This window comes from Crocodylus porosus, unplaced genomic scaffold (genome assembly GCF_001723895.1).
Source record: "Crocodylus porosus isolate Cpor-Errol unplaced genomic scaffold, CroPor_comp1, whole genome shotgun sequence".
NCBI lineage: Eukaryota > Metazoa > Chordata > Crocodylia > Crocodylidae > Crocodylus > Crocodylus porosus.
In genome coordinates this window covers 72269120-72284332 of record NW_017728931.1, presented here as the reverse complement: position 1 = coordinate 72284332, position 15213 = coordinate 72269120, and the positions used below count along the sequence as shown (strand labels likewise).

Genomic DNA, 15213 nt, shown 5'->3' with positions numbered 1-15213 from the left:
TTCCTGCCATGGCAGGGGGTCGGACTAAATGATCTACTCAGGTCTCTTCCGACCCTAGACACTATGAAACTAGGCGAGGTGGCTCAGAGTTTGAAAAGGGGCCCCATAGTTGGAATTTGGGATCAGCCCTTGCACCTCTGCTGTTTTAATATTTACATTTGTAACCTGGGTGGTATGTGGAAGGTATCCCTTCTGCAACTGAAGGGATTCAGTGGGTGTGTGTATGCTGTGTGGAGTCTGGTTACCTAGCTGCAAGCCAGCTCACCTCCTTTTTCTGCGGAGTGGATCAGAGACCAAGGACACCAAGTGATACTTAACTATTTACAGGTTTAATGATATAGCATTACATAAAACTTGCAACCATGAACTTTTATGTCTGTGTGTATATGTGTAAATATGTATGTATATGTTATTTACAGATATAGGCTTACACAGGCAATAGCTCTTACTAACCCTTGACTCAGGCACAGGCCTAGTCCTCTGTGGCCTTCCAATTAGTCTGCAGCCTCTGCCCCCATTTACAGGGCCCTCCAGGCAGCAAACAAAGAGCACTTAATGAGAAAACACAGGTTAATCAACAAAACGATGACAAGAATATTTGGCAGTGATGGGAGTATAATTGTACATGCACAGTCAGGTTGCATCAAACGAGTCACAATATATTCAGATAACCCATACAGTTAGTTCAGATACAAAACAGTATACAATCCTCTTCTAAAGCAATAATAAGGACACGGGGTTACTACAAGAATCCCAAAGGCTTAAGGAAAGCAGACCACCACAGTGGCACAGCAGCTATTCCCAAAAAAAGAACGGCACCCAGGGAAGGATCCCGTTACCAAGAAGAACAACATTACCCTCTCTTGGATCCCTCAATTAGGATGGGGCCTGTAACCATGAAAGCCTTTGAATGAAGAGGCCCTAGACCCCTCTCTTGCCTGTGGGTGAATTGTCTCCCTTACTTACCTGGCAGGGGAAGCAGCGTGACCACGTAGGCGAGCTCCCCAGGGTAATTGTCTCTGATATGTCCTCCATAGGAGGTCTATATTGAGCAGATTCTTTTTGGTATCGGGTGGTGGAACCGGAGCGTGCTCCATCCACTCCATGCATTGACCTGGTATTACAGTGCTTCCAGGACCGGTGCAAAAAAACAGAAGAAAAAAAAAAAATGTCTCCCTTCCTCAGGGGCTTCCCATTGTTCACCTGCAGTGGGGAAGGCCCCTCCTTCCCTGTGGGAATCCCCTTTCTTGGTAACTAATGACTCCCAGCAGCTTTTTGAGGGTTGGGCTCATTTTTATCCATGTAGGTGGGGCGTCCTCCCTTGCTGGGGGTGGTTGTCCCTCCAGTCGCTGCTCATGGCAAGGAAGACCCGAGCTGCCTCCATCCAGCCACTGGGGCCTGTCAGCCCTCTCTTACCCATCACCACCCTGCATACCAAAGAGGTACCTACCTACATCAGGAATGGGAACCCACGCTTCCTCATATAGCCATGGCATCCCATCAGCTCTACAGCCCTGAGCACCAATCTCTGCACCAATGGCCTGTCTCCTGCCTTGTACAGGGTTGGGAACCCAAGCTGCCTTGTACAGTCACCACATCCTGTCAGCTCTATGGCCCCATGCACCAATCTGTGCGCCAATGGCCCAGCTCCTGCCTCTTGCAGGGGTGGGGACCGTCGCTGTCTTGTGCAGCTGCTGCGGTCCCTTTCAGCTCTCCACCAACCCCATGCACTGCTCTGTGCACTGACGGGGCTGGGTTCTTGCCTTGTGCAGGGTTGGGGACCTGCGCTGCCTCGTGCAGCTGCCAAGGTCCTGTACATTCCTATGTCCTCTCCAGCCCTGTGCGCTGAGGTCCCATCCACTCCTGGACACTGTGCACTGATGCTGTAGCTCCCTTTGTGGTGGGGCTGGAGACACAGCTGCTTGCTGCTCCCTGCTAGGTGGCAGCATCTTCTGGGTACTTCTGGGGCAACTGCTACCTCCTGCTGGTCAGCTCTACTGGCTCTTAACGAGCCTTCATCTTTGTCATCCCTTGCCAACATCTGCCCATGTGCTGGGCAGGAGGGCTTTTATCCCTTCTGGAGGCTCTGCCCCAAATTGAAAATGGACCAATAAGAAAGCCTGGGGGGGGTTAGTTTCCCCTCATTTCCTCTTCTTCACCCTGGCCTTGGGTCAGGGCAGGGCATGCTTGCCTCCTGCCTCCTCCTGATTGGTGGAAATGCCCCACCAATTGGCCTGAGCCATTTTGGGCTCAAGTTAACAATCTGGGCTGCCGGTGAGCCCACCAGCCAGCCTGCCACATTCATGACCTCCCAGGAAGTGTCTACATTTCCCTTGAACAATAAACAAGCTGGCCTTTATCAATCCATTCTTGTTTTCAGAAACCAGCTCCTATATTATAATGGTACTTCTAAGCGTTTAGGAATCATCCTGGATAGAACATTGTCCAATAAAAATCACTTAACTATGACAGCAGCTAAGTTCAAAACCCATAATAATTTGCTTCAGAAACTCACCGGGACTTCTTGGGGATCTGCTGCTGATGCAATGAGGACAGCAGTTTTAGTGCTGGTCTATTCTTTTTTTGGTGGAATACTGTCCCAATCTAGTAAAACAGTGCTCATGCTGATAAGGTTGACATAACACAACCAAGCAATGCAAATCATTATAGGAACAATCTGATCCAACCCTTCCCAAAGGCTCCCTATTCTTAGTAACATACATCCTCCCCCATTAAGGAGAAAAATGCCTTAATTAAATTATGGATTAAAATAAAAAACCCTCAACTGCCTATACATGAAGATCTCTTAAACTCATTGTGTCCGAGATTAAAATCTAGCCATTCCGCTTGGAGAAGAGCAGTTCAATTTGAGCAAGACTCATTTAACATCCAAGATGCCAGGATGTAAGAATGACTTAATTCACCCCTTAATACAGGGGTATTAGAAATCTGATCATTAGACCAGTTGGCTTTGATCTTTGTAGACATGTGGGGTAGGTACAGACAGTCAAAAAGCCTAAGGCTGAATCGATTGGCCAAGTTCGTGGATGACACCAAGTTATGGGGGGGTATGGTCATGCCTGAAGTTACGCTGCAGATTCAGGTGGACCTGGACAGGCTGGCAAGTTGGGCAGATTGGAACCAGATGGAGCACTTTACACTTCTCACTGTTGAACTTCATCTAGCGGCAAACAATCTTCAACATCCCTACAAGCTAGTTGGCTCCAATTTGACTAGCACCATGACCGAAACAGACCTAGGGATAATAACTGCGGATTGCGTGAACGTGAGCAGTCACTGCAATGCTGTAGCCAGGAGGGCAAACAACACTAAGATGTTTAATGTTTCTTCATTCAGCTCAGGAAAGAAAGGGACTGGAGCAGTAGGACCTAAAGGACCAAATTAGCCACAATGCTCTGGGAATCTACATGTCAATCAGTCTTGATTTTATTATTGCACAGAAAAAGAATTCTCTTCCATATATCTATATTCATTACCAGTACATACCAACATTCAGGATGCTACATCTGACTGGGTTTTTGTAACTGTTGTGAATGTCCTTGTTGTTCCTGAGACTATAGGCAGCAGGGTACTAATGATAACATCTAGTCAAGCTTCAGGGACATGAGGTAATATATTTGAACTTTTGATTTCTGGATTGAATTGTACTACCAGATTTCAGAGGAAATGTTGAAGGGAACATAGCACCTTTCTTCAGTCAGGAAGTAAAAGCAGGTTGTGGAAAACAAAAAATTGAAAGGCAAGAAAAGAAAAAGAACAGCTCTAATTTTAAAAAAATTACCATTTTGGACGGCTAAATGTATGGAGTTTCAAATATTTTCAAAATGTGAGGTAGGGGTATAATCATCCTGAAAAACCAAGAGAAAGGGAGGGAGCATTAGTTTAAGTGTTGCAAAATGTTTGTCAAGTTGTTGTAATTAATGTTCAGTACTAACAATGAGATACAGAAGTACTTTCAATTTTAGGGTAAACTGGCAGGTTTGTGTGGAAATTTTGACAAGTACACTTCAAATGATCTGACGACATCTAACAACATGGAAGTGAGAAATGCTCAGGTTTTTGGAGAGAGCTGGACAATAGGACAGGTAAGTAATTTTTTTGCCATTTCACTGTTTATTTTTAAGGTATTTATTATTAATGAACATGTGAATACTTAGAGTGCTGATATCTTCTACACCAGGGTGGTATGGTACCTTGTGGTACTGTGAGATCCCTTTAAGGGTGTGGCAGAGTTCTGCACAATATTAGCATTGTTAGGTGTGCAAGAACCTGCATACGGTTCACAAGATTGACCCAGAGACTTCAAATAAGAATTCATGGCAAAAACATTCAGACCGTTATAATCTTTCTGAGTTCTTTGCAATAGACCACTTGCTCTATTATTTTTCCATAGTCAAGAAATGAGTGAAACTTAAGAGCAGGTATTTTCCAAGGAATGCCTTGAGTCTAACAAAGGTTGAGAACCAAGTTCTAAACTGCCAATTAATCGATGCACAGAAGGAAATCTGAATGCTTCTAGAGCAGAGGTGCTCAACCTCTGGCTCACAGGCCAAATGTGGCCTGCCATAGTCATTACATCTAGCTTGTGGGTCTCCCTATGGGGTGGGAAGTTTGGTGGTGGGGGAATGGTGGCCATTTTAATGTGGTCACCCTCCTGTCAAATTCGCAGACTCCAAGGCCTGTGCTGTCTGTCACAGCCGTGCAGTGCTCCCTTCCCTACATTTGGGTTGGAGCTGGGCCATGCCTTGTCACCTGTGAGGTGAAGCCACTTCCCCTTCCCTTACAGAGCTGGCCCACACCCCCTTCCTCCACCAGGCCTCATTGGGCTGGTCCATGCCTCCTTTCTCTTGTGGAGCCACCTGGGGGGGCAGGCCATGCCCCTTTCCTTGTGGGACCAAGCCACACCCCCTTTCCCCAAGGATCCAATGGAATGACTTGGGTTCCCCTTTCCCCATGGACCCCCTGACAGGGCTGGGTTTGGGCTGGGCCATACCCCCATTCTACCGCTGGACTGGTTCCAACTTGCATTGATGCCTCCTTCCTCCCTCAGGACCAATCCACACCCCCTTTCCACCATAGAGCTGGGCCATGCTCTCCCACTCTGCAGGTCCAGGTTGGGCCATTTCCCCTCCCCATCCCACCCCTCCAATGGCCAAACCACACACACCCTTTTTCTCCATGGAGCCAAACCACACTTACCCCATGGGTGGTGCTATGCCCCCTGCCCTACAGAGCTGGGTTGCAGCTTGGCTTCCCCTGCACCCCACCCCGGGTGGCCAGATGTGCCCCACTGCACCTGCTATGGTGCCTGATCAGGACCAGTGGCAGGATCCAGCCCCTAGACAGATGGGGCACTGCTCACCAGGCCTGAAGGGGGAAAAGGCTGAACACCACTGTTCTACATAATTGTTTCTCTGAAGTTTCGAGGTGGCTCTGGTACTACATTTCCTGCCATATCTTGACACATATACATGGTGCTAGGCTTAGCTGAAAAACCAAAGTAATTACCAGATGACTTTATGAACAAAAAATCATATTTCATATAGAAAAAAACCTAGAAGCTATGAAGTTTAGCTATTGTGAATTTACTCAAATTTAGAGTTGTTCTGGATCTGATATTTTAGATTGGGCCCTTTATTTCTTCTCTCTTGAAGACAGGTATGATGTGGCTTTTCCAGAAATTCCAGTTGATGACATTGATTTGCATTGATTATAACAGTGTGCTTGTACAGTGCTGACCTAGAAAACTTGAACCGTGGGAATTCAACAATGATTTAAATTCGTTATTTTAAATAGGCAGTTTATAGTTGAAGACCTATATAGTAATAGTAGGAGTGATCAATAGGGTGTTGATGGCACAGGGAAGGATGACCCAAGGTACTGTCTATGGAGCTGTCATCCAGCCTATGGGTCTGAAGAGTTGATGGCAGGAGATGCAGTAATTAGTGCTGTCACTGCTTCCCTGCTGCCAAATTTCAAAACCAGTGAGGAGTACAGTGGGTCAGATGACATGGCCCCCCCACAGTGACTTAGGCCCACGGGGCCAGATGAGCTGGACAACACTGATGTAAATTATCAGATACAAGTAGCATATAAAGTAGTTATCTACGATATGGGAGATCCAAATTCAAGTCAACCATATCAGAAGTCTGAATGTAGACCCTCCCACTTCTGAAGGGAGTGCCCTAACTACTGTGCTGTAGGGTACTCTGCATTTGGTTGCCTTCAGACTTTCCTTTTGGAGCTGTTTCACCTTGAACAAGGTACTTCAGTCAGTGATCCAGGGAGAGAGATTTGAGTTCCTGTCTCTGCTCCCATTAAATATTTAAATATTTTACAGAGTGGAACAGCTTGAGTAGCAGAGATTAAAAAGAATATATCATAGGGACACTTGATATACTGGCGCTTCAGGCTCCCTCTGGCAGTGTGTGAATTTTTTGTTCAGATCCCTTCAGGAAGAGGAGGGAATTGAAATGAGACGTCTTACATCCTGAGAGAGTGCCTGAATTGCTGGGCTGAATAAAAGGAGACCACCATCACAACCTTGCATGACAATTATATAGATCTAGCCATTCATTCATTGCTATGCTTTTGCTAAAAATACTTCTGAAGAAAATGAAAATCCAATAGAACCACATTTCCATTTAAGTAAGGAACACTGATTTCCCCCCTCCCCATTTATATAATAGTATTTTTTTTGTGTTCAGTCCAGCAACTAATCTTCAAAGTCCATTTGCACAACCCTAATCAAAGCATTGTATTTCATGACTTCATGACATGCTGTTCTTTCTTAGGCTTTTTTTAAGGTTGTATATTTTTAGAAAGTTGCATTTAATTTCTTGCCTGGTATAAACTCTAGTGGCGTGTCCAGATGAGCATGCATGTACGGGGTTGTGCATTTGCTATGGCACAAATAGCAGCACATATTTGTGCTTCTGCTTTTTACCCCAGGGCACACCCCTGCACATGTGTGTATCATCTGGTATGCTCTAAATTGTCTGGGGTGGGGTAGGGCAGGCTGAGATGAGCATCTATGCTGGCCCCAACAGCTTTACTTGGGGTCCTGGGGCATCCCAGGACACAAGTGATGCTGATCTGGCTGCTCTGAGCCTGGAGCAGCCACTTTTTTTTGCAGAAGTGTTTTTTTGACACTGGGATCTCCTGGTATCAAATCTTGATACTGCACTGCAAATTTTCAGTGTAGCAAATGGTTGCACATGTGCCGTGTGTGGTTTGTGGCACCTTAGACAGCCTCAGGGTACTGCAAACCACATATGCATGTTCATCTGGATGTGCCCTAGGTGTCTTTCAGTATTAATGCTTTCCAGCCTCTCTTTGCAACTGAGGGCAATATATTTTGGATGAACTTGGTGTTGCCAAGTTAAGCGTCATTTTGTTCTCTTTTTTTATTATTATTTGCTTTTCTTTCTGCAGAGAGCTTTTTTTTTTTTTTTTTTAAAAAAAAGAAGTTTTTGTGTTATCATGATGACTTTTGACTTTGTTTTTTGAATTAAACTGTTCCTACTGTTGTTGCTTAATTTGAACTTAGAGGGCTAAAGTTAATGCTTGTGTGACTCCATTTAGAGTCAATAGCAAAACAGCAGGGATGTGTTTGGCCTATAAAGTTCTGTTTGTGAAATTACTACTAGTTGTTCTGGAAATTATAATGATGTTTCACAAGGAAAACATTTTGTCTTCATCTAACAAGCAACAGGCAAGAACTAAAAGCAAATATTCTTTTTCATGCAAGCATTTTTAACTATAGAATCAAAGATGGGCAGAAGAGCCCAAATACAGAAAATTTCCCCTATTTAGTCTACCTTTTTCAGTTCCCTGCAACTGGGAATTCTTATTTATGATATAAAAAGTATATTGCAGCAAAGTCTGTAGTAAACTTATTTCTATAAATAGCTTCTACTCCTTTCTTTTAAGTGCAAAACGCCAAATGAAACTATTAAACCATGTGAAGTGCATCAAAGCAAGTTCCCTTATGCCAAAAAGGAATGCTCGGTTTTGTACAGTGATGTGTTTGCACCTTGTCGTAATGTGGTAAGTTAGCATTTTATTTAATATTCAAAGATCAACAAAGTTGTTCTGTAACAAATAAATAATTGTTGGTTCTTGAATATTTGGCTATTGAGACTCAAAACAAATCTATCTAAATATTATAGAGGACATTGGAAAAGGGCCCAATCCTGCAGTGAGCTCTATGTGGGTTAGTTCCTGCATTTGCAGAGTTCTTTGCAAGACTGGAGCTTAAGTTTGGATCATAAAGGTTTTGGACAATTGGAAGTTTCAGTACTATTAGATGTCATGGATGTGGCACTCTCTTAGATAACAGGATGTCTTTGGTAAGTAAGTTTTTTGATCATTAATATTTGTATTTATGGTTCTTATTCTGTGGCTATGTTTAAGGCTACTTGCACATACTGAAGAATTCTGAAAATATGAAAAACTCATGTAACATGTTGTCATATGTGGCTAGTAATATGAAAAGCTGAAGACACACAAGTATGGTTTCACCTTAGTAGTTCTCTTCTGTTATCTGTTCTGCTTGATACTTTTAGAAGGTGCAGGATCATGAGAAGTTTGACTTCAGAGCCACTACAATGTTATGGATACACTTTGTCTAGCTTTATCAAAGCTTTATGTATGATGCCTTTGCTTTTCCAATACCTAGTTCACATAGGGGACTTGGATTACAGCAAGGTACTTCAGGCTGAATCCTGACATGACAGTGATGACCAGGGACCCTGGTTTTCTTTGATTAAAAACCCAAAATCCATTATTAAAATTAAAGACCCCCCACAGCCCCTCCCTCCCTGGTGCTGCTGGTGCCCCTCACTCCCCCCCACAGGCTCCTCAGCCCTCCTGATGCCCCTTGCTCCCCCACAATAACCTCCCAGCTCCACACGCAGGCACAGACACTGTTATCCACCCCAGCAGGTAAGTGTGTGTGGGGGGGAGGGGTGGGGCAGGTCAGGGGAAAGGGAAAGTGCCGGGAGGGGGAGAAGTGTGCCCCTGTGCCCACTCCCATGAGCAGAGCTGGAGGGTGAGGGCAGGGGTGCCCCTCTGCACCACACACATGCCAGCTGGCGTGATGGGGGTTTGCATATGGCGGCTGCCACTGCAAATCTGCTGTGCCCTGCACTGCCTTCCCGTGGCCGGCTGCACACCTTTGCAGGCAAGTGGTGTGGGGTGTAGCAGTGGCCACTGCATGCGGGCTGCACATGTACTGCCCAGCTGGCAGGGGAGGGAGGAGGGGGGACCTGGATGCAGTAGTCGCCACTGCTGCTGCTTGCCTGTGGAGTGGTGCCTGCACGGAGGCAGCTGCTGTGCATGAGCCTCCCTGTCCATGGGCATGGCTCTGAAGACAAGTGGCATTACTGGTGCGAGGTGGTGGTGGCCAGTGTGTGCAAAACCCCTTGTCCCTGCCAGGTGGCATACAGCTGCCACCACCACCATCCTGTGCCACCTCTGCCACTTGTCTAAGGAGCCCCCAAACAGCCCACACTTTAACAAAGCAGATTATAATATGCACGTTGGTTTGGATTTTCTGTATTTGATGTTACAGGTGACTTCAATTTAAAAAGTGACTTTTTTCATCTATGCAGATAGTGCAGTTCTGATTACATTTCCCTTTCATGCAGTGATTACATTACTTGTGCCTTTGACTTCTAAGCTAGGGACAGACATTCAAAAAGCCTGAGCCAGAATTGATTCAATCTTTGAAGGTTAGTCTAACCTGGCTAGGCTAAATCAGTTTTGTAACCGGACAGACATCTCAGAAAAGCAGGCACCTGCCTGCAGTGGCTCAGGCTAGAAGTCCAGAGCCACTAGAGCAGCCCTCCCATCCCTTCCACAGAGCTGAGCTGAGGGGGGCATAGCCAGGCCCCACAGGAGGCTCTGATTAGGGAGGGGTCCCCCTCGTTCTGGACAGCCCAGCAGGGAATGTTTATCACCCCAGTAAGAAAACAGAGGGACATTACCAGCTATCTGTTGAATCTGCCTTTGCCCCAGGTGCCACAGGTAGCCAGCATGTGGGCTGCTAGCTAATACTGAGAGGTGTCTGTGAGGACCAGGGAATGTCTGCTTAGCAGAGAGTGGGGAGTGGCTGAGGGGAGCAGGCAGGTGCTGCTGTACCTGCAAGCCTATGCCAAAGCTGCAGCCAGGGAGCAGAGGGGGGGAGCCAGCCCTGCTGTGGTGCAGAAAGCCCTGCTAAGCCCAGAGAGCATGCTGGGGGAGTCTGATATAATTTTAAACAGCAAGAGGTATGGAACAGATTGCATAAACCAGTTTGAGCCAAATAAGTTGAGTCTGATACTACATTTAACCATGTTTATCTCAAACCAGTTTCAGTCATTTTCAAACTGGTTTATGTGCCCTGAACATCTGTTCTGTTGCAAGGTTGAACCAGTTTCTGATCACTAAACAAGTATATCTGTAATGTCTGTCCCTAGCCTATAACACACACAAAAGAGGTTAATAATTCAGTTTTTTATACTGCCCAGTAATTTTCTGTATCTTAGCATGTGGAATCCAAGTTTCAAGCTATGGTACCTATATTGCATGTGTACCAAATGGATGCTGTGTTAAAATATGTGTCTAATGGAAATATTTTTTATAAGCCCAACGTGTTTTTTCAGTTTTAGATTGTGCTCATCATTTTTATGTTAGATTTAGAGAAATTCTATGTACATTTCAAGGTATTCTGTTATAATTTTTCTAGAAGTAACATACGAGTGATGATTGTGATCTAAATCTACTCCAAACAGATGAAACCCCCATGTTTTGTTCTTCCTTTCTTTTTTCTTATATTTCCATTATTTTAAAAAGAAGCATCAAAAATATTTTTCTTTCAGGAATTGTTGCTCCAATACAGAAAAGGTTATTTTACAATAGTAGTATGAAAACATTGATCCTTCTGAATCATGGTGCATGTGTGAGAGGGCACTAGGATCTTTGATGCATATGCCTAGGCAGGAGAATGGAGGAACAATATAAGTTGAAGAAATATACTGGAATAGGCTTTACTTTAAGTATTAGAACTCTGTGTGGCACGAAGAAGGAAATGTTTGTTTAAACTAAGCCAAATCCAGGGAAAATTATTTAATAAAAATATTTTTATGTTATTTAAATAACCTTCTCAAGAGATACAGTCAAATACTTTCAGGCCTTCTTTGTTATCTAAGCTGACGTTCTTCCCTTCCTTCTCCTCCCCTTCCCCCTTCTCTCTCTCTCTTTTTTTTTTTTTTAAAGTAAAGTAAATCAGCTTTATTACAGCTCTGTTCATGTTATCCTAGATTACACTAGATGGCAGCATTTGCTTTAAATATAGAATTATTTTAATCTTTGGATAAATTTCACCTTTAGAAAAAATCCAAACAAAAATAGAAAAAGTGTAGGCAGATATTCTCATTAACTTAAATGAATTCATTTTAAGTTTTCTAAGCAGATAGTATTAAGGAAATTGGAAAGCAGAGAGATACTTCATCAGGACTTTTAATATGCTGTCGGGTTCCTGTAGACCATGGGTTCCCAATGTTTTTATGCTGCGGCCTGGCAAACTGCGGCCCAGAAGTGGCTGCAGCTTGTCAAACTGCAGCCCAGCAGTTGCAGCTGACCACGGCCAGAATTTCTGGCCAGCAGACAGGTAAGTATACCCCCACCCACCAGGTGATGGGTGGGGAGGTGGGGAGCCAAACTCTGTGCTGCTGCAGGTCCTGCAGAAGGAGCCACAGCTTCTCCACCTGGCTCTGTGGAGGGGGTGGGGAGGGCACAGCTTGCCAGTCTGTGGCCTCTACCAGTCCAGCAGCCAACTGTGCTGCAGAGCAGCAGCTTACCTGGCATGGCCTGGCACGAGGCCGCGGCCTGGGGATTGAAAACCCCTGCTGTAGACTATACAATACTTACGTTAGAGGTGAGAATTGCAGGCCTTTCTGTTTATGCCTTTATACAAACATTCCCTCCTAGTGGTGAAAAATTTCCACCATGAGAAATGATTTTGCATTGTGACTCCACAAATGCCTCTGGTCCCCTGAGACTGGGGTGATTCTATCCTGTTCTGGGGAAAGGGTTTGCTACTCCAGTGCTTTCATTCCCAGGGGAAACTGCAGCAGCAGAACAAAGCCCCCTGCCTGCTGCTTGTGCTACAGACCCTGGTATGAGAAGCAGTCAGGGGGCTGCACTTGGCTCCCAGTACCCAGCAGCCAAGTGAACACAGAAGCATGGCAAAGCCCCTGCCTGCTCACACTGGGAACATAGGTGTGAGAAGTAGGTAGGGAGATGTGCTGCTCCCGGCACCCAGCTGCAGAGCCCCAGTGCAGCAAAATCCCTGCCTGCATCTCGCTCAGGGAACTCCTAGAGTGAGAAACAGGTAGGAAGCAGCTGGTATCTACTTCTTCCTTCCACTCCCAGTCTATTAAAGGGTTGGGAGCAGATGTCTTCCACCCCTTCTCCAAAACAGGGTGACCTCAGTCTTTGGAAGGCACAGGAACCCTTTTCCTTTCTCCACTCTTCCTGGTCCCCAGGGGTAAGGTGTGCTGGGAGAAGCTTAATCTCCAGGGAGAAACTATCCCATGAGCACTTTTTACCTGGTTAAAGTTGGGTTCCTTTTCTCCTGGAATCACCATTTTTGCTTTGGGAACAAAAGCTTGAACATCTGCAGACTTTTGGTTTCTACTTGGGGAATAGAGATGCTCCCAGTAGAAACTGAATGTCCGTACATGGCAAGTGTGTGTGTGTGTGTGAGAGAGAGAGAGAGAAGGATCAGATGCTACTTGTTTGTAGGCACTGAGAATTTCTAATTTTATCTATCTTAAAAAACAAAGTAATTTTATCCAAATGTTTCAAATTTTCATACTTCCCCCCAGTAGGCTTAAAGGATTTAATTTTGTGTCTTTCTGGATAGAGAATTCGTATTGAAATTGGTAGTTTTGAGTGCAAATAGACCAGATTGGGTGGGGATACATGTACAAATATTTTTTTCTCTTCACTTTTCAGATTGATGTGACTTCATTTGTCAAAAACTGCCATACAGACACGTGTAACTGTAATCTTGGTGGAGACTGTGAGTGTTTATGCACAAGCATCGCAGCTTACTCTCACAAATGCTGTGAGCAGGGTGTAGTAATTCATTGGAGATCTCCTTCTCTCTGTTGTAAGTACTATATCAAGTTAGTACAATCATAAAATCAAACTCAGGACATGTTTCTTATTCAGTTATTACCTCCTTTATTGTCACTTGAATTTTTACTCTTATTTTCTCACTGGGTTCAACTGGAGTTTGGCTTAAATGATATTTATTTTTTGGACACCGAAGACAAAAGAGCAGCAATGCTGACTTTTAAAGAATTCTTGGAAATTCTTTATTAGATAGGTCTGAAAAAATTAACTGGAAACAAATAATTAAAAAGCAATGCATCACCTTAATAAAGTACAGTTAGTCAAGCAGTGATAAAAATTGAATCCAGTAGAGTCCCAGGAGACACTTCAAGTTAGAATCTCCTGTTGTCCACTCATCCTTGTTCTTACTACTGTTGTACTCCAGTTTCTTAAGCTACTTGGCCTATCATAGTAAGTTTTTGATGCATGTCAATTAAAGAAATTCTGTACCCTTCACTCCAAACCTAGAGTTAAAATATGTCTATAATTTCTTCATCCATGTATACGTTGTTTTCTTTTCAGAGCTGGTTCATGATAATTCTGAACTCTTACTTTAAAAGCTTTGTCTTATTTTACACTTCATAATACTACCGAATTAAGACTGCTTTTGCCATTATTTCCAACTACTATATTTATTTATTTTTTTAACTTCCTTGAGCAACGAATGAGAGAAACAATATACAAGTGTTTTCCAGTTTTTTCCTTAGGCCGTGTTTGTGTTAAAACATAGTCTTATAAGAACTGGGTTTACAGGTTTGGTTTTATGGAAAAAAAACCCCAACCAACTCCCCCCACTCTCTCCCCCTTCCCCCTCCCTGCAAAAACAAAAAAACAAAAACCAAACCAAACCAAACCAGAAAAACTGTTATGGTCACAGTACTCCAGTGTTTTAAAGAGCAGGGTATACAAATTTCTTAAGCATTTACAACATGTCAAACTAAAGACAGATGTGTGTCTATTAATGAAATTCTAGAAAAACAGAGTCACTAAATGAAATACCTTAAGGAAAAGAAAACTTTCTTTGATCAAATTGAATTGTGATACTGTGACCTTGTGCTATTGGTGTCTCAGGGTTGCTGACAGATGTGGATTTAGCTAATACCATTTAATACTATTGTACCCATTTTGTTTTCTTTCAGCTTATGATTGTGAATATTACAACCAAGGTATGTATTATTCATTTAAATAAAAACATTGCTATTTTGCTTGCATCCTCTTATTTAAATATCTTTAAAAATGTGTTTGTTGCCATAATTTTCATTCATTAGCCATATGGCCCTCTCTGGGTTTGAACATTTATCTATATTTTGAAATCACTTCCAGTTATGGTTTAGCATTATTACTCTTTGATACAGGTTTTAATTGCTGTTATAGATGAAGCTAAAACTTGCGTCTAAGCATCATTGTTTTAAAACTATGCTGTAGAATTTTCTTCAAGCATTGGTTTTTCTAGCATAAGTAAGGTCTCTCAAGTCCTATGCCAGAGGAAAATGAATCTTATTTACAGTAACTTGCCATCTTTGATCTTGTTTTACATATTTGGAAGGGGTTGGGGAGGGTTGACAGTTACACTCATGTTACTCATTAAGGGAGAGCTCCTGTTATATCTCTTTTTAGTGGAAGTTGGTGGTTTTTTTCAATACTTATGTTTTGCAAGTGCAATAGATGTCTTGAATTTATGCATCAGAAACTCAAAATAGTTAATGAACTAAATCTGATGGGACTTCCAAGTGTACCGAGGCAGTGGCTGCATGAATACCAGTATCATAGTCATTAGCTGACTATTGGTCATCTGGGATGGAATTTGAAACCTTTTGCACTAAAATCACACTTTCTGTATCACTTCTGTATCACTTGAGTGAAGAAGAATTTCTGTTAGGTTTAACAGTGTTAGAGGTTATCTGCTTTCTGGACTTCCAGTTTCTATAGCAGGACTCTATTTAATCAGAAACACATGAGCCCACTGGACATCCTAATCCACTAGGGTAATGGTGCTCAACCCCTCCCCCCCTCCCCCCCAACCTCCCA

General features: G+C 43.6%; 1 protein-coding gene across 1 annotated transcript in view; it reads left to right on the top strand.

Moving 5' to 3' along the window:
- OTOGL (otogelin like) overlaps positions 1-15213 on the top strand; it is a 170165-nt gene that overhangs the window by 89469 nt on the left and 65483 nt on the right. The window contains exons 28-31 of the mRNA XM_019543930.1: positions 3987-4106; positions 7954-8070; positions 13024-13180; positions 14325-14351. Coding sequence (XP_019399475.1) covers positions 3987-4106; positions 7954-8070; positions 13024-13180; positions 14325-14351 — 421 coding nt within the window. The remainder of the gene's footprint in view (positions 1-3986; positions 4107-7953; positions 8071-13023; positions 13181-14324; positions 14352-15213) is intronic.